Source organism: Leptinotarsa decemlineata, unplaced genomic scaffold (assembly GCF_025532065.1).
Source record: "Leptinotarsa decemlineata unplaced genomic scaffold, Ldec_3_MD MMD2_tig00026358_RagTag_RagTag, whole genome shotgun sequence".
Classification (NCBI taxonomy): Eukaryota; Metazoa; Arthropoda; class Insecta; order Coleoptera; family Chrysomelidae; genus Leptinotarsa; species Leptinotarsa decemlineata.
The window spans coordinates 2,133,488-2,152,168 of NW_027412703.1; the positions used below are offsets into that span (position 1 = coordinate 2,133,488).

Sequence of the window (18,681 nt, forward strand, 5' to 3'; positions counted from 1 at the left end):
GGAGAAGTAAGAAGTAAAAACTTTTCTTTCCCAAAACAATAATCTCTCCCAAAAATTTACGCCTTTCAATTTAAACAAGAATCCTATAGCCGGGATTGAATCAGATAGCCGAATGAATGTCAAGCAATTATCTTAATAACAGGTCACAGGTAGTCAAAATCAAAAACTTTGAATCAGAACGAATCTTGGTACCTTCTGTAGTGCCACAAGGATCTTATTTGGAACCCTCCTGTTTACCCTATTCATAAACGATGTTAGTAATTCAATTGATTACTGTAAAATCTTGCTGTCTGATGACACCTGAAGCTTTATTTGCCTATCGAAAGTATTGAAGATTGTCATAAGATAAAGGATGATATTAATTATCTATATGTTTGGTCTGAAAACAATGGGTTGTCGTTTAATCAAGGGAAATGCTTCGATATAACGTTTGCTAGAATAAATAACAAAACCGTCTTCAACTATGTTCTTAACAATGTCAATCTAAAACAGCTCAATGGAATGAGACATTTGTGTATAACATTTAATGTAAACCTTTCATTCATCACCCACATCAAGATCACCATCAATCAAGCTCTTAAACTTCTTGGTTTTGTCTTCCGAATTTGTAAGGATATAACTGTGGCTGCCACCAGCAGCCTATATAAAATCTATTTTGGATCACCAATCTGCTCTCTTTATACTGTAGGTACATATAAATGATACTGAAGTAGTGCAAAAGAGATTCCTCAGACTTGTCACCTTCAAATCTAGCTTCACAGTTGGAGAATTTGATTATTCGGATATACTTGATATTGCGAATCTTCACACTTTTTCTATTCGTGGAATAAATAACGATATCATTGCCTTATTTAAAATTATATCAGGTGACATTAATTGTAATGATCTATTACATGAAATCTCATTTCAAGTAGCTGTTCGTTCAACTAGGAACAAACATCTTTTTGCTGTCCCTAATCACCATACTAACTATATAATAAGTTTATTCCAGTTTGGCTTTCAGTCTTCAAAAGGTAAACAAGACGCTATATTTTCGCTCCTGGAAAACCTGTACACCAATCATGACAGGGAATCTGCGGCGGCCATGTTTTGTGACCTAACCATCGCCTTCGATTGTGTAGACCACATGCTACTTCTTCACAAGCTAGAAGTTTACGGATTTAGAGGATCTGCATTACTTTGGTTTGAGACGTACCTTTCTCATCGGAGGCAGAATGTTCTATTAGATCGAATTTCGTCAGAGGAACGTTTCATTGGCAGTGGGGTCCCATAAGGTTCTGTTTTGGGACCGGTGTTGTTTCTCATTTATGTCAATGACTGAGCCCATGTTGACATAAGTGGTAAATTCACATGTTTCGCTGACGACACCACTATCTTTTCGCATAGCAATACCGCCTCAAATTTACTTGATCAAATCATCGTCGACATAAGAAGAATGAAAGAATCGTGGGATTCTAATTTTTTATCATTCAACATCGACAAAACAAATGCGGTCACGTTCCCTATGTAACATAGGGAAAGTACACTTGGAAAATGTAAAAATTGAAAATTTGGAGAAAAAATGTTAAGGGCTCTTCGATTGATGAAAATCTAAAATTTGATTCCCATGTCGACTATTTATGTAAAAAACTAGCAGCAGGATGCCATGCAGTGAGAGTTGTTGCAAGAGAGTTAGATACTACCATTACAAGATCAGTTTATTTTGCACAAATTGAGTCCTATTTACGTTATGATATTTGTTTCTGGGAAATTTGTGCACAAAAAAGATCCATCAGATATTTATGTAAGGCTAGCTACAGGGATTCATGCCGCCCATTATTTGTGAAGCAAAAAATTCTGACCCTAGTATGTCTTTTTTTGTCAGAAACAGTGTGTCTTATCCACAAAAAATATAAAAATCAATTTAATACCACCTCAACTTATAGCTACTCTAGCCCTTACAAAAAATTCTATTATTTTCAATAGCAAGAAGTTATTCAATCACCTTCCCATTAATTTGAGGCGAATCTATAATTGAAAAAAACTCAGAAAGAAAGTAAAAGAATTCCTTGTTGGGAGGCTCTATTATAGTGTGGACAAATTCTACCAAGGCTCAATCGAGTAAATGGCATATAGCTGTGTGTAAACAAGTTATTGAAATCAACACGAAATGGCTATCAACGTAGCATTACTTACTTACATTCACTCAATATTCATATTTGTATCTGTTCAGCTGTGCTTAATATTGTTCTGTCCATATACTCTGCTCTTGTTTCTAAGCATTATTTTATAGCTTATATTTGTTAATTTAATGTCCTATATAAACTTTTTAATTTACTAGACTTTGCCAATAAGATGTTCAGATCTTGGATAATAAAGCATATTTTGATTTGATACTTCTCACCCATGTAAAAGTTTATGCGAGAAGCCAACTGACTTAATTGTGATATTAAACAGTGTAGCAACAGAATTTAATAGCATTCCAGGTAGGATGATAATTTTGAGTTTATATAATTTATATCATTGTGTCTGAAAGATACTTTTCTGCATGATCTACACTTCTTCTTTTAAAATTGACTGCTTCCTTTGGAAGATTCCCACATTTTTTTTTTATCAAGATGGAGTAGTGAAAAGCCAAGAACTTTCTTTCCCAATAATTAGTCACTCCCAGAAATATAAGTTTTTCAATTTAAACAGGAATCCTTTTGGCTGGGATTTAATCAAATAAGTGAATAAATGTCATTACAATGTCATCGATGGCATAAGTAGATCAAACTTATTCCGTGACATAAAAATCGTAATTTATCAATGAATTGTGTGTTTTTTCTTATGTTAACCAGATTGGTACTGAAAAGCCCTAAAGCAAGTGTCTTACGGCGAAACATCGATGTCTACCAGTGAGGATGACAGTGTTCCATGTAACTTACTTTTCATTTAGTATATTGTGTAGAAATCCTGTGAATGATATCTGATTCAATTCCATAACGAATTTTTGGAATACAAACTGAGTAGAGAAAAGTATTTTTTATATAATTCAGTGTTCACATAAAAGTATTTGTTTCAAAAGAATTTTACTTTGGTGTAATTCAATGTTTATATGACAGTAGCTGTTTGAGTGGGCTTTTCTTCCAGTTTATGTCTGTATAAATTGTCTTTCAATAATCACATCGAATACTTGTGCACTTCTCTGAAAAAAAAAACGTATTTTGCCTTCTTAACAATGAAATCAAATTTTTTGAGATATAATCTCTTGGATATATACTATGGTCTAGTGTATTCTAAGCTTAATATAAATATTACCATTTGGGGACACTCATCAGAAATAAATAGAATATTTATAATGCAAAATACAGAAAATCTTGTAAGAAGACATTCAAAGACAAAAAAATTTTCACAATACCATGTATTTATCTTTGCAAAATATCAAGCTACGTTCATGTACACTCCCATTTGCTAACAAGAAATGGGGAAATTCACTCTCATCAAACGAGACGATGAAAGGACTTCCATCAGGTAAAAATAAACCGTATTGAGTACAAAGGTTCGCCACTTTATGCCGGGGCAAAATATTTTAACTTACTACCACACAGCATCAGAAGTGAAACAAAGTTTCTCAAATTCAAGAAAAAAGTCTAAGACTTTTTGGTAATAAGTTGTTTTAATTCCCTGAAAGAGTATGAAAATAATATTTTTGTATAACGTGTTGTTATTGATATAAGTGAAACAAAGTTTCTCAAATTCAAGAAAAAAGTCTAAGACTTTTTGGTAATAAGTTGTTTTTATTCCCTGAAAGAGTATGAAAATAATATTTTTGTGTAACATGTGTTGTTATTGATATAAGTGAAACAAAGTTGTTTTTATTCCCTGAAAGAGTATGAAAATAATATTTTTGTGTAACATGTGTTGTTATTGATATAAGTGAAACAAAGTTTCTCAAATTCAAGAAAAAAGCCTAAGACTTTTTGGTAATAAGTTGTTTTTATTCCCTGAAAGAGTATGAAAATAATATTTTTGTTTAACATGTGTTGTTATTGATATAAGTGATATTAAATAAAATATCTTTTGTAAAATGTGACGTGTCATATATACATTCTTGTATCAAAAATGATGAATAAATTTGATTTTTTTTATTTGATACTTTTTTGCATGATCTATACATTCATGTATAGAGTTACTTCTTTTAAAACTGATTGCTCCCTTCCTTTCTTTGGAAGATTCCCACATTTTTTTATATCAAGATGGAGTAGTAGAAAGCCAAAAACTTTCTTTTCAAAAAACTAACGAATTCTACTGAAATTGGGATATTATGGCTACTTTAATCGAAAAACTCTTTCATCATCACCAATACTTTCCATTATAATTGATATCTATCTCTATAAATACACTCTCAACACTTTTTTCGTGAAAGTATCGTATATTTTTCAATTAAAATAATATAATCTAAAACTATATTTTTAATGACAATAACTAGAATGAGTCTGATATTTTTATGATTTATACAATTTAAGAGAAGAAATGTAACATATATTGTTATTATCACACACGTCCTAATTTTCCCTATCTATATTATTAACTGAAGGAAGTTCTCCGTAACAATGTTTGGTCCTAGGATCCTTGTACGAATTTTCATGCTGTACACTTTGAGAATTAGTTCGACACTTTGCCAAACACAGTTCAAAGTGATCACTTACTGAAGCAAATAAGACACTATGTTGTTCTGTTGCTTTGCCAAGAACATTTTCCAAAACTTCTCTCTGCAAAATAAAACAGTGTTTTTATTGAGCAATACCCAATGCACAATTATATATGCATTACAAAATCATTCATTTTTGTTTCATGCAAAATTTAGATATGATTATTCTAATGAATTCGCCCAGTTTCCAAGGAATAGGAAAAAAAAGTATCTTCTCTAAAATTTCCCAAATTATTTTAAATTATTATTTATTATATGGTGGTCCAAAATACCAACCACATGTGAGATTATACCAAAAAAGCCTAGGGATTTCTTTTCTGAGGTACATATTGTAACTAATGTTACTACAGACATTACAATCCCAAGTGATTCTTTCCATAAGACTGTCAAATTACCAGCCTACAGTTTAATGATACCTTTGTCTGCTAACAAACTAGATAGGGAAATCTTTCACGTATAGTCAGTGGGCATACTTGAAGACTGGCTATAAATCAAATCATCTAAAGGAACAATTCGTTCAGGCCAGTCTCAACACCCTACACAGTAGGTTAATGGACTGACACCTATCAGAAAACAACAAGTTGTTTTCTGATAGGTGTCAGTCCATTAACCTACTGTGTAGGGTGTTGAGACTGGCCTGAACGAATTGTTCCTTTAGATGATTAGATAGGGAAACTAAAATAACTATATAGATTTGACAGAATAATCGTTTCAAAGCAGACAAAATCCAGAAGTCAGACCCAATTACAGGACAAAATATACAATTTTAGGGTGAAAGTGTTGAATATACAAAATATATACATATCATAATAGTAATGATACATTCATGGAATATTTTAAAGAAAATAAAGGAAAAAATAACAAATTTCAAGTAAGTGTTTGATGATTTATTGATGAATATAAAAAATATACATATACTGTAACAATAATAACCTTCATTGAAAAAAAAATAATTAAGTGTTTGTTGTTTCGCAAACAGAATAGTTTTTATTTCTTTTTTTGAATATATTCAATGGTGTTGAATACATGAAATAATGCCAAAGATAAAGTGAACAAGATGCAGAAATCTAGAGTTTATAAGCTCAAGTGTTCAAGTGTAATAGTGTTTATGTGGGACAATGTGACAGAAATTTCTCAAACCGGTATGCCGAACATGAAAGGTCCTTCAGACTAGGAAAAATGATTCGACGTTCTCAAACCATTCCTTGGAATGTAACCACAAATTCCAGGATCTAAGCGATACAGAAATTTTGTACTATGCAGACAAGGGTTGAAAACTTATTCATTTGGAATCCTCGGAAATTCATAAACCTAAACATTCTGGATTCAACCTGCTAAATAACCAAATTGACCTAGTCTACTCGCCAGTTGTCAGATTAGCATACCTACATTGTCACACGTGAATAAAATTCAAATAAAGAAGTCATTGAGAGTGGATTGTTATTACCGACAGTGGTGTTATAGGTATATAAGGATGTATAGTCGAAGTAAACGATTTTGTGCACATTTAAAGTTGGTGGCACTCTCAAATGCCAAAAAAAACCAAACATAGAAATGAACTGGCTGCGAAATAGTCCACGTGGACTGTAGAATTGGCGGTTCGTGTTGGATAATTTTTACTAACCAAGTTTTATGATTGGCTGAAGAGTCATAAAATTAAATTTGAAGTCATGTTACAGTGACGAATAGAAACAGAGGAATGCGGGGATGGTTATCGCCGTCGTGTCATCAATGTTCAGTTCAGAAACTGATCGCGATTTGAGTGTTGAACTTCGATATCGGGGCAGTTATAATTACTTGAAATTTTTGTTATCTGTTTAAAATGTGGCGTCCTTGGACAAGTACTAACAGTAATAACGAGTGTGATAACAACTCATACTTTTTCCAGTGTAGTGATTCCAATAGCGTTGGTAAACATTGCGAAAAAGAGATAACAGTGAATAAGATTCGGATGCATTTGAATATTGAAACACGGAGAGTATGTTTCAATGTATATAAGAATCTACATATCTAGTTTGGTTTCGAGGGAAACAAACTATTACAAGCAACATCAGATTTGACCGAAATTCCTTTCTCAAGAGTATGTAAAATAGTCAAAAACAAACCTTATGAACACAAGACTCGATGTGATACAGGATTACCAAAACCTATAGAAATTCATCTGATGAAATCATTGAAAAAAAACAATATACGACTATTACAAAAACAATGATTGTCCTACTACTGAAATCATAAGGAAGAGAGCATTGTTTTTATGAATGATATTTGACATTTGTCCAGATTCAAACAGATATATTATCAATACTGTAAAGATTCATAGAATTATAAATGATAATTAGTTTTTGTACTGTTAACTAGCTAGGAATCACACGTATCACACGTTAAAAGGTAAGACCTCGTTAATTTTTAGCTCGCACAAGGTGGTTAACGGAAAAACAGATTTTAAACAGTTTTTTAAACCATTGATACATACCTTATCCGGATGTAAACAACAGGAAATGCAATATTCGTATATTGCACAACAGTTTGTTGGTTTACAAGTTTCACATGAATATTGAACGACAAGTTGAGAATCATCGTTACAACATCCAGTTTGTAATACTTCATTGCGAGGGCAAATGAATCCTGAAATGAGATTACATCACTTGAAGTGAACAAAGTGAACTGATTTTACATTAAATAAATATTATATTTCTATTTGTAAAAAATGATTCGGAAACTGAACTGAATTCAAGTTGATATGAGATGCATTTTTCCTTTTGGACATCATCAAGTAGATTATTTAGAATAGTGTAGAATCCATAATCATTGTAAATTTTTTTAAAAGTGAACTGATTGATTTTTCTTATTGAAGATGATTGAATAACATACAATTTTTTAATACAATCATAAAGATATAATAGAATGTTCTCATATAAATGGTATAAACTTGTGTAAGATCTAGTGTCAATTTTAAGTTATACAAAAAAAAATTTCGAAATAAAATCTCTAAATATTCATCTCTCTTCACCAAACTGTTGATTTGATCTCTGTTAGAGCTTGTATTGAGGAGAGATACATATGTACTATAAAACAAATATTTCGAAATATTCAAGTTATGTTTTAATTTTAATTCAACAGTGAAGTAAGAACTGACCAGCAAAATGCTCTCAGTTGAATCAAATAGAGACCGGGTTCCATTGAAACAATAAAAATCTGATTTTCCGTAAACAGTGGTTGAATAATAAAATTGTATTTCATGTAGCACACGGGTTAAACCAGTTGAAACTATGTATAAAACATATAAAGCGGTATTATTATATTAGTTGTTTCAAAAGTTTTGTCCGTGTCAATGAGTCTACTTTAAACTACAGGGTGTTTCAAATGTGATCCTCACCATTGGAATCTCGGAAACTAAGGATAAGGAATAATGGGCCAGTAAAGTGGCTCGCAAGGTCTACAGACCTTGGCAACACTATCATTGCCAAATGCCTGGTTAATTTTTTAGGCTGTTTCGGCATCGCTTTGGTTCAATTTGAGTTTGTATCGAAAAATTGTCCTAAAATCAACATCCTACAGAAATAAGCTGAAATGTACAAAAATCTCTATCGAACCGTATATACCACGATACAGTAAAATAAATATTTATTGTCGTATAGAGCTACAAAAATTAGTGATATTAAAACGGACAAAACTTTTTAAACAACCTGATACCCAACATACCAGAACCATATTATGGTTCTGACAACATCATTTAATTTTGTTTCTTTTTGCAGATATTTCAAACAATTATTTATTGATAGATCTCAAAATTATTCATTTTGATTAATTACTTACGAAAACTTTCTTTAATTGTTTCAAGACTTTTAAGTCAATTTCTTGAGAAAATTGCACCATGTATCTGAGAAATACAGGGTAAGCATAAGTAGTGGAGTGTTAAGTTGCCCGAAACATCAATGAGCGGCAGCTCTATAATGCATTTGGAAACAACTATTTCACCTAAAACTTGATCTAGCCTACAGTAAGTGAAAATTTCATCTCAAATATAGTTTCTTCAACTATTAGTAAGTAAAAAACCTAGCAATCAGAATTATTTAATGAGAAAAAAACCTCTTTCGTCCACAATCAATACTTTTCCCTGGACTGAATTTCGACAATTTTTTTCCTCTTCATTTGTGGAATTATGTTGCTGTAAGGTCCGCCAAATAAAAGGTTGACTCCTTCGAATAGGTACTATGTCATCATTGTCAAGAAAGTCCTTCTAAAAAAAGGCAAATGAAATTGTTCTTGTTTACCAATGAAAAATTGTAAACAAGTATTTACCTTTCCTAAGTAGCAGAACATACAATAGCAAAATGAAAGTGATAAAATGAGGCCTAAAATAACCCTTCGTCTCAAAAAACGAATGATACCGGAGTACCACATTTTATAGGAATTGAAGGCATTTTATCACTTAATCAAAAACATTAAAAATGATAAACAAATACATTTCGAAGGTTAATTACAATTGACAATTCTTGACTTTTCAGACGTCAACATCTAGCAGTTATAGGCAACAGCTGCGTCACATGGATACTGGTCACATGGCGCTTGAAAAATATATAGTCATATATATATGATGGAATCGGCCAATACTTAATGAAAATACATAGCGTATTCATATCAATCCATAATGTCATAAGTACTAGCAGCTACATTTTACATTCAGCCTGTGACTTACCCGATACTAGGTACAAGAATGAGATATGATGAAAATGCAAATTTATTGAAAGTAAATTGAAGTGAGTTAAATTTTCAATGAGACTGAATTTAACCTATAATCTATACACTACAATATAAAGAGATATGAACAAGATATAATCAGGATTAAGAAATACGATATCTGTTTTAAAAAAAATATCTGTTTTTCCATTAATCAGCTGTCGCACCCCTACGAACGACAACACTCAGAAGTCGAAACTTGTGCGAGCTAAGGATTAACGATGCCTTACCTTTTAACGTGTGATTCCTATTAGTTGATGATGTTTTCTGCTGCCATATTTCAGCTGACAATATAATAGCGAAATATAATGTTTGTAGGTTGAAAGCAACCTAAAAATAGTTCTTTGAATAGCCAATATATTTGCTCGACCAGTAAACAAGAAAACTTCAAGTCCGAAGCTCCAAGAATCTTAAATGTTTTTAAAAAATATTGTTTTGTTTCTTTACTACTGAAACCTCAAGTACATCAATATATTTAGTCAGGTTTTACTTTTTGGTATTTTTACTATTCTATATAGAAATGATTAGTTTGATATACATTTTTGCCTCATGGCTTCAAAAATATCTAATAGGGTGAATGATGAAACTTACTTCACGACGTTTTGATTATTGGTATCCACGCAATCATCTTCGGGTAATAATTGGACTATTCCTGGCATTTATAAGTCCATAAATAGGAAACCCATGAAGCTAACGTCATAAACTTGAGTTTCCGCGTGCATGGTCACGGATACAGAGGAATCATTGCTTGGAAAAGATCAAAACATAGGTGCCAACACCTATGCCCGCGTTGGAGATAATCAGTGCAGTGTAATCCACCAATTCCCTTATTGATCAGACCGAAGAGAAATAATTCAGATAGGAAATCAGAAAACAGCTGTATCAAGAACCATTCCCAATATTTAACATCAACCATAAAAGCTTTGAACGGCCTACGATGAGATAACACCATTAACATTCTACCTTCAGAAAAGGGGAACGCTATCATCTTTACAGATTCCAATCTCTACGAGCAGAAGATCAAAGACGTTCTTCAGAACGAGCAATTCACGAAAATTGCACAGGATCGAACTAGATCGATACAAAAAAGGTATTCTAGACTCTAAAAAACACCAACTCTTCTTTTTTGAAAAGAAGATATCATCGCTAACAATACCCAAGAACCACAAGCAGGACATTCCGCTCAGATCGATCATCGGTCCAAGATATTCAGCCACTCACACCTTGCCAGATATCTACTTTTAATAATTAAATCACTACAAGAGAAAACCTCATCTTTTGTGAACTTAAGGCATTTTGTCAAGTTATTGGAGGCAGTTGAATTCACAGAACAAAGTCAATTAATCAGAATCGACGTAGAAAGCCTGTAAAGCAACGTTCCTATTGAAGAAGCACTTCAAATCATAGAGATGAAGCTATGCGAAAATGAAGATGCCCACAAGAACCCCCAAATCTGGTTGAAGACACCTTCATAGCATTGAACCTTGGAGACATGGAACCAAACACTTCAACAATTCAAGCTCTTCCATTACATTTACCATGGGGAACGAAATCCACAATGAATTGCCGTTTGCAGACGAAACGGCGGAAACTTATGTGTATGTATGTATACCCACTCATACGTGGCGGTATCTGAATCACAAATTCGACACCGTCAATATATTAGAAGACGAATCGTCAAGAATAGACTGTGTTTAAGTAATTCAGAATGCTTCGGAAACTCATGAGCGAATATATTTGCGTATTTCATAACAAAATCACCCAAATGTGGGTAGTCTTTATATATGGTAATCGAAGTAACTCGAAGCCTCTATCAAAACGACGCACGTCGAGTTGAGCGCGATCTTGGCCACGTCACAATCAATTTAGGACATCAGTGGCGACCGGCGTCATTTTTTTATGGGATTATTTACAATAATATATTTTTCCTTACCTATATTGAAATCATTGAGGGGCCAGTGAATTTCTTCAGGAGGAATTGAAAATATTCGGGTATCCAAAATACGTTCGACAATTCAATCATCACTCCCGTAATTTTTATTATTTTTATTTGATATATTCAACTGTATATCTACAATCTATAAGGAAGTTTGGACCATGCAGGGATTAATTTGGAAAGTAGCTATAATATATGCTCTACTTATTTTCTTGTAATACGCAAGATTACTAGTTATATATGATCCTCTTCGGACCGATTACCTACTGGCGTTAAACTACCACACTTACGAAAAACGGATTCTTTCGCAATGAAAACGTTTTAAAAAGTTCATCAAATTCTCTAATAATAATTCTGAAATACAAATCATGAAATTACAAAACAACAACAAAAATTAATTGGCGCTCCGGGGCGACTTCATTGATTCCAGTGGCGCATTTGCTTTTTCAGGTGCAGGAAAACCCGGAAAAATTTGTAGCACCACATCATCTGAAGATCTTGACCTGCCAATGTCCTCTGTCTCATAAAACAAAATGTAGGGTGTCTCCAAAGGCTCAATACATCGCCAGAACACTTAGAGACACCACTATCGTCAAATTTAGGTAAACCAATCTGTTTCGTCTTTGACCAAGGCGTAATAATGACCAGAATCAACGCCAGAACCACTGAACAGTGACTGCATGAAGATTATAATAGTGGTCTGCTAGATTGAAGTGTTCATCTATTTGGAACCTTCGTTTGATGGTTCCGTCAGAGGTTGAGTCATGTTTGAAGATCATCAGTGTTATTATTAGAGTGACTGGTGCCTCAGATATACTTGTTTTCTCATAACAGTCAGTTAGTTTGGCGCATGTTTGGCAATACAATCGATCATCACCTGTTAAAAGTTCCATTTTCAGATGATTTAACAATAAACTTTGCAGGGACTGGTTTATTAGTCATATTAGGAAACGCTAGTTGAAGTTCCAGAAATTCACATGTGTTTTCGCTTCCTCTTGAACATTTACTACAAAGGAAACAAGTGAGTATTTTTCCAGCAAAAGATTTACAAACACAAGTCGAGATAGTCTATAAGGAATCATTCAATCCAGAGCGGTCAGGAGTATCGATTCTGCTATTGTTTTGCTCACGAAGAGTATTCAACAAGAACCCCAAAAATTTGGAACGATCCGCTTGTTGTCCTAACGGGTATCTAGTGAACTTCAAAGACTCCAGGAAATCGGTTGGAGGAAAAAATGATACATTCTTACGAAACTGCACCTGCATGAACAGTTGTTTGAGTTTGGTGAATAAGTAGTAAACATTCTCGTTCTCGTTCATCATTAAAACCTCGTTCTTGAAATTCTTCGTCGTGAACAACACTTGTGAAATGCTATTCATGTAGCAAGTGTTTCCTGAATTATCTAATCCAATTTTATTATCAAGATTTTCAGGACAAGTCTCTACTGATTCGTAAAGAAGAACATGTTTCACAGAATCTGCATAAGAACCATTTCTCAAGCTGCAGTCGATCCTTCCAAATGATGAAGGGTTTCGTAGAGGGATCGATTCGGTTCTTGCTTCATAAAGATCTTCCACTGATTTTCAGTTCCAATATCAGTGATAATGACAAAATCGCACCATCTGCGATTTGTTACTCTCGATTGATCTTAAATTTGATAATAGTAATCACTGGTTACTTCAAGCAGTTTAAATGCTACATTGGAATTGTTATTTCTTATATTTCTGCGGCATCTGGAGATATTGATATTGATATATTGATATTGATATATTTAAGTACAGTTTATATATTTACATGTAACATATCGTGTTTTTCAAAAGTCTCAGATCCAGTAACTTGGCCTAGATATGTTTATCTGTTCTGCCATGTACTAGATCTATAGACTTTCTAAAAAAGTGTACATTTTATGATTATAACTAAGCAGTGAGTAGAGAAAAAATTTAGTAGAAAAATTAACATGATAGATTCAGAATTTTTTTCTTTTTTAAAAAAATAACAAATAATTATATAATATAAGATGCAAATGGTGAGAATTCCAAACCGTTTCAAGCAGGGTCAGTTACAGAGGAGAGCAGATAGTTTTTAAAGGTAAGGTTCATCTTAAATTATTATTCATTATATTATAAAATTTGTTTGAGAATTGTAGAATATGTTTCTTTGTTTCTTTTTTGAATTGTTCTAGTTTTCGAATACATTTCAATTCAATCGGAATGCAGTTGAAGAATTTAGGGCCGAAGAAAAAGAAAGATCTTTGCGTTAAAGATTTTCTGAAAAGTTGTATACTGAGATTCAAATTACTAGTGGATCTGGTTATTCCAGTTTTTCTCTGATTAGATGTTTCGTGTTTTATATTCAAGACCTGTGATTCTTGGTATATCATGTCAGTGAAATAGCGTTTATTTTTTTTCAGAATATTTCTTAGAAGAATATTTTGTGTTTTTTGTAGAGAATCAAATGTAGTATTGAAGGCCCCACCCCATGCTGTAATACAGTAGGTCATTACAGATTCAGCTAGGGAATTGTAAAGTAAAAGGAGATTTCTTCTGGTAAGTACGTCTCTCAGGATATAAAAACTATGCATCAAGACTCTTGAACGGTTATTAACATTTGTGATGTGATCTGACCAGTGCGTGCATTGATCTAAGACTACTCCTAAATATTTGATTTTTTCCCCTTTTTTTACTATGGAACCGTAGTATATTGAAATTCTAGGTGAATACGTAACTCAGAAGTGGTACATTAAAGGTACATCTTATATTTTTTTATTCCATGTAGGCTTTCGAAGATTTTATTTTGCTTTTTTCATGTGATCTATGCATTTGACCTAAAATAGGACAAATTAACAATATTCATCGAAATATTTTTTAGTGGGTTTTCAGTTATAGCTTTTCTAACCCTACCAAATAATGATGATAATGATTCACAGAAATATGAGTATTGTTTTTCATACTTACCATACCAAACTACCGTATGCTCTAAAAAAGCAATGCCGCAATGTAGACAAGGGTTTATACTATACACTTTTTTCCCTTAACCAGTTATGGCCCTCTACGAATGACAACTCTCAGAAGTCGACACTTTTGTGCGAGCTAAGTATTCAAGAACTTTTTAACGTGCGAACAACGATCGTCCGGGTTCGCGGCTTGAACCACCGGTTCACACAGCGATCGATTGAATGAGGGGAGGAAATCACCCACGCCAACCCAACTGGCTACCATCTCACCAATCATACTTTGAGCACTATTTTAAGCTGACTCGAATTTTCACCTTGAAAATTTTTCCATTTGATTTTATATTTATTACCTATATCTCTTAAGAATCCAATCATTGGTCATCAATAGTTTTTCTATGCTTTCCTTTATTTCGCACCACTCTACTATATGTTTGTCCTGTATGATTAGGTACGTGTACGTATGTTAAGTATCTTTTCATAATTGCCTCAAAAAAAAAGATGTACCTATTTCAGAGTAGTAAGTGAATGACCTGTAGGAGATACTGGAAATTGTCCACAAATTTGCCAGATCCAAATTACAGCTTTCCAACGACAAGATAAAGGCATGATTTGACAAAAAGTCGATGCCAGTCAGCTTCGAGGAGGGCAATAGAGTGTGGCTTCACCAACCCCAACGTCTGAAAGGGTTGTGTCCCAAATTGCAGTGACTATGGCAAGGACCTTACTTCGCATCCAAAAAAAAAACGATCTGGTGTACAGAATACAATTGTTACCCACAAGCAAGCCTAAATTTGTCCACAAAGATCGACTGAGTTCTTACATGGATCGTGATGTTCCTACTTGGAATGTTGTTCCTAGAGAACAAAGAGGGTAGTGTTGTAAATTATCCTCTGAAAAAAAAACACCGGCTGCCACTGGAACTTCTATTGGGATATATAAGCACTATCAACAGGCAGATGAGGCTAGTTTAGTAGATAGTATAGTAGGAAGTAAGGTAATAAGGCGATAGACATTGGAGTATTAGTTTTAAGTTCAGCTAAAAGATTTCGTGTTGTATTGGCAGTGTAGTGGTTAAATAAAGTTGAGTTTGATTGTACAGTATCGTCAATTATTGTCGAGCCCACAAGTAAAACGTACCAATAAATTTAATATTGTAATTTACCTAATCGTTGTAGTCATTAGGTGGGCCTTATGAAAACGGAGTAATAATCATGGTAATTATAGTAGGTAATTATAGTATATATATATATATATATATATATATATATATATATATATATATATATATATATATATATATATAACTTTTTTTCACTATTGGGTTGCAGCAATTGATAAGTGAACTCTTTATAACTATTCTCAAGCTTTCGAGTAACTTAAACTCATCGTCAGGGGTACTAGAAAATACAAATTACAAATTTTTGATAACAGAATATAATATAAATGTAAATGTACAAATTTTCGTCTAATCTTCAACCTCAGATTCGTCACTGTTGCTACCGCTATCATCAAAGTGAATTACGATTGGTTCAATATTGTGTTCAATACGGTTGTCTACGTCCCACATTTTTTGCTCTTCTTTTAAAACATGCTGCATGCATTTCTTCCAGTCTTCTGCAGAAACAGTTCGAATAGCTTCTTGTAGGTGATTTTGCACGTCCACTAATTTAAATGTTCTGTTTTCTCGTGCCACATATCCTTTTACTTGCGCCCAGATTAATTCTATTGGGTTTAATTCGCAATGGTATGGTGGTAACCTTAAAACTGTAATTCCACGACTTAACGCCATTTCATCCACTGCGAATTTTTTATATTTGTCTGTGTGTAATTTTGTTAGCAGAAGTAGTTCTGCCTTTAAACTATCTTTGTTATATTGGATGTTCTTATTATTTAACCATTCTTGAATTGCTGCTTTTTTCCATGATTGTTTCGGTAATGGTTCTAAATGTCGACTATGGTATGGGGCATTTTCCATGACGATGACAGACCCAGGTTCCACAAGTTGAATGATGCCTTCAAACCATTTTTCAAACACCTCCGCATTCATATCTTCATGATAGTCGCCTGTTTTCTTAGATTTAAATATTAATTCACCATTTGGTAAAAATCCACTGTCGCTTCCTATATGCGTAACTATCAGACGACTACCTTTTCCAGATGGCTGTTTTAACCCAACTGACAAACCTTCAATAAAGGCTTGTCGTGCACTTGTTATAATACCATCCTGCCATACTTTTTTGACCGTATGTCCTTGGTTAACCCATGTCTCGTCCATGAAGTACAATTTTTTTTTGAGCTTCCGAAATTCGTCAATTTTTCTTAGATAGTTTCTTCTCCATGCTATTATTTCTTGACGTTCAATGAGAATGCATTTCCTGTCAACTTTTCCGTACGTAAATTTCATTTCGTGTACAAGTTTCCTAAAAGTTTCTTTACCCATTTTTGGGACCAATTCATGATCGCTAAGTGCCTCCAGAACTGTTTGTAGTGTGGGCAGCTCATTTCTGAATAAGAAACTGTGAATAGTTCTGCGTATACTGGTTTTGGCTTCTTCATCAACTGTGATTTTTTTTCGTCCGCTACTAGTTTTTGGCGTTTGTACGTCCCCATGAATTTCTGCTTCTCTTAGTATTTTGTAAATCGATGATTTTGGTACACCGGTGTAATCAGAGCACATATCAACTAATTTATCTTTTGTAATTGTGGAACTTAATGATGTAGAAATGCCCGGTTGGTTATTCGGAGGTACACACGTACAATTACAGCACATATGCACAAAGTCATCTTTTGGTGGCTGATGATCTCTTTCAAGACAGTGAAATACTCGCAGTACAATTTGTTTTTCTCTTACTGACCGAGACTCCGACCGTTTTACCTTTTTCGACGTGGAAGGCCCGACCATGTCTCCCATTTTTTGAGTAGTTTGAGAACGGTGTAGAAATATAATTATGTAACGCTTAAACACTTATTAGCACTATTATTTTCACCAATTGTTATCACAACACGTCGATTGCTTACTTACTTAACTGTAAAACGTACAATTCACGCTGTATAATTCACAAACCAATGATACGCTCATGGCTGCAAGTACATTAGTGAGGACTGCAACGATGAGATGGAAGTTACGGTAAAGTGACAAAGACAGAAATATCGTTGCGTACAGCGTTGCCAATAGTTGTAATAAATATCTAACACTATACAGAAAATAATATGAATTTTAACTGATCAGTAATCAGGAAATGTATAAGTATTACTCATTACAAGCTCATTACTGATTTTTGTCATAAATAATACCTTTTTAAAGTACTAGTATTGTGTATTATCTATAATTTTCCACAACCTACCACTCTACTGCTTACTATATTTTGATTCTGCTATAAACTGGTAACGTAAAATTTAGATATGACAACGCGCTTTACTCTCAATCATTATTGGTTTTACTATAGATTGAAATTATTAGGTCCAGTGGCGTCTCAGTGGGCACCTCAGCCAACAATATTGAGAAAAAAATGCCACTGACTTTTTTGTAGTTTTTTTTTAAGATTAAGCAACTAAGAACACAATTTTTTCGTCACTTGTGTTTTTTTCATGTCAAGCTTCGTTTTCGAAAAAAAAGAATCAGTTCTAAAAACCATCCATGGACAACAAAGTAAAAACCAAAAGTAAATAATAAACAATTTCGACCTTAAAGTAAATGAGCAAAATGTCCACCTTCTGATGAAATACATGACAGCAATCGATTTGTCATTGGTTGTCTGACACGTTCAAAAATGCCTGGAGTACTCCTTATGGCATTGCAATTGTCAATGATTCGACTCCTCATGTCATCCACATCTAGTACAGTAGTTTTATAAACAAAAGCACATGTTGCCTGTCACAAGTACCGGTACTTTTTCTACATAACAAAATGGGTAAATGATCTCGCAAAAAGTCCGTGTAGGATTCACCTGTTAATCTTGCTGGTAGAAAAAAATTGGCCGATTAGGTAGTCACCAATTATTCTTACCCAAAAGTTAAGCGAAAATTCTTGCTGAAAATTGCTTTCTCTAATAACGTGGGGATTTTCGTCGGCCCAAAAAATGGTTATTGTGAAAGTTCATAATAGCATCTCGTGAAGAATTTGCTTTGTCGGTAAATAAAATATTTGGTAAAAAATTATTATTGTGTGCCATCTTATAAATTAACCACTTGCAAAACATTATTCTTGGGCGAAAATCCCGAGTCAGTGGAGTTTGGTCCCACTGTATGTGATAATCTATGACGAACGGAACTTCCTTAATGTCAAAGTTAAAGTTGAGCCCCAACACCAGAAGACACTAGTAGGGCAGTGTCAGCGGTTCGGGCATAGCCAAAGGAACTGTCTAGCTATTCCCATAGGC

General features: G+C 33.6%; 1 protein-coding gene across 1 annotated transcript; it reads right to left on the minus strand.

Annotated features, from left to right (window-relative positions):
• Positions 1-4,416: 4,416 nt before the first annotated feature.
• LOC111513313 (SREBP regulating gene protein) lies at positions 4,417-9,170 on the minus strand. Its single transcript, XM_023169515.2, has 4 exons — positions 8,975-9,170; positions 8,762-8,912; positions 7,146-7,297; positions 4,417-4,733 (listed from the first exon to the last, which is right to left on the minus strand). Exons 1-4 carry the CDS (start codon positions 9,074-9,076, stop codon positions 4,527-4,529), a joined length of 612 nt encoding a protein of 203 aa, XP_023025283.2. The 5' UTR covers positions 9,077-9,170; the 3' UTR covers positions 4,417-4,526.
• Positions 9,171-18,681: the final 9,511 nt, after the last annotated feature.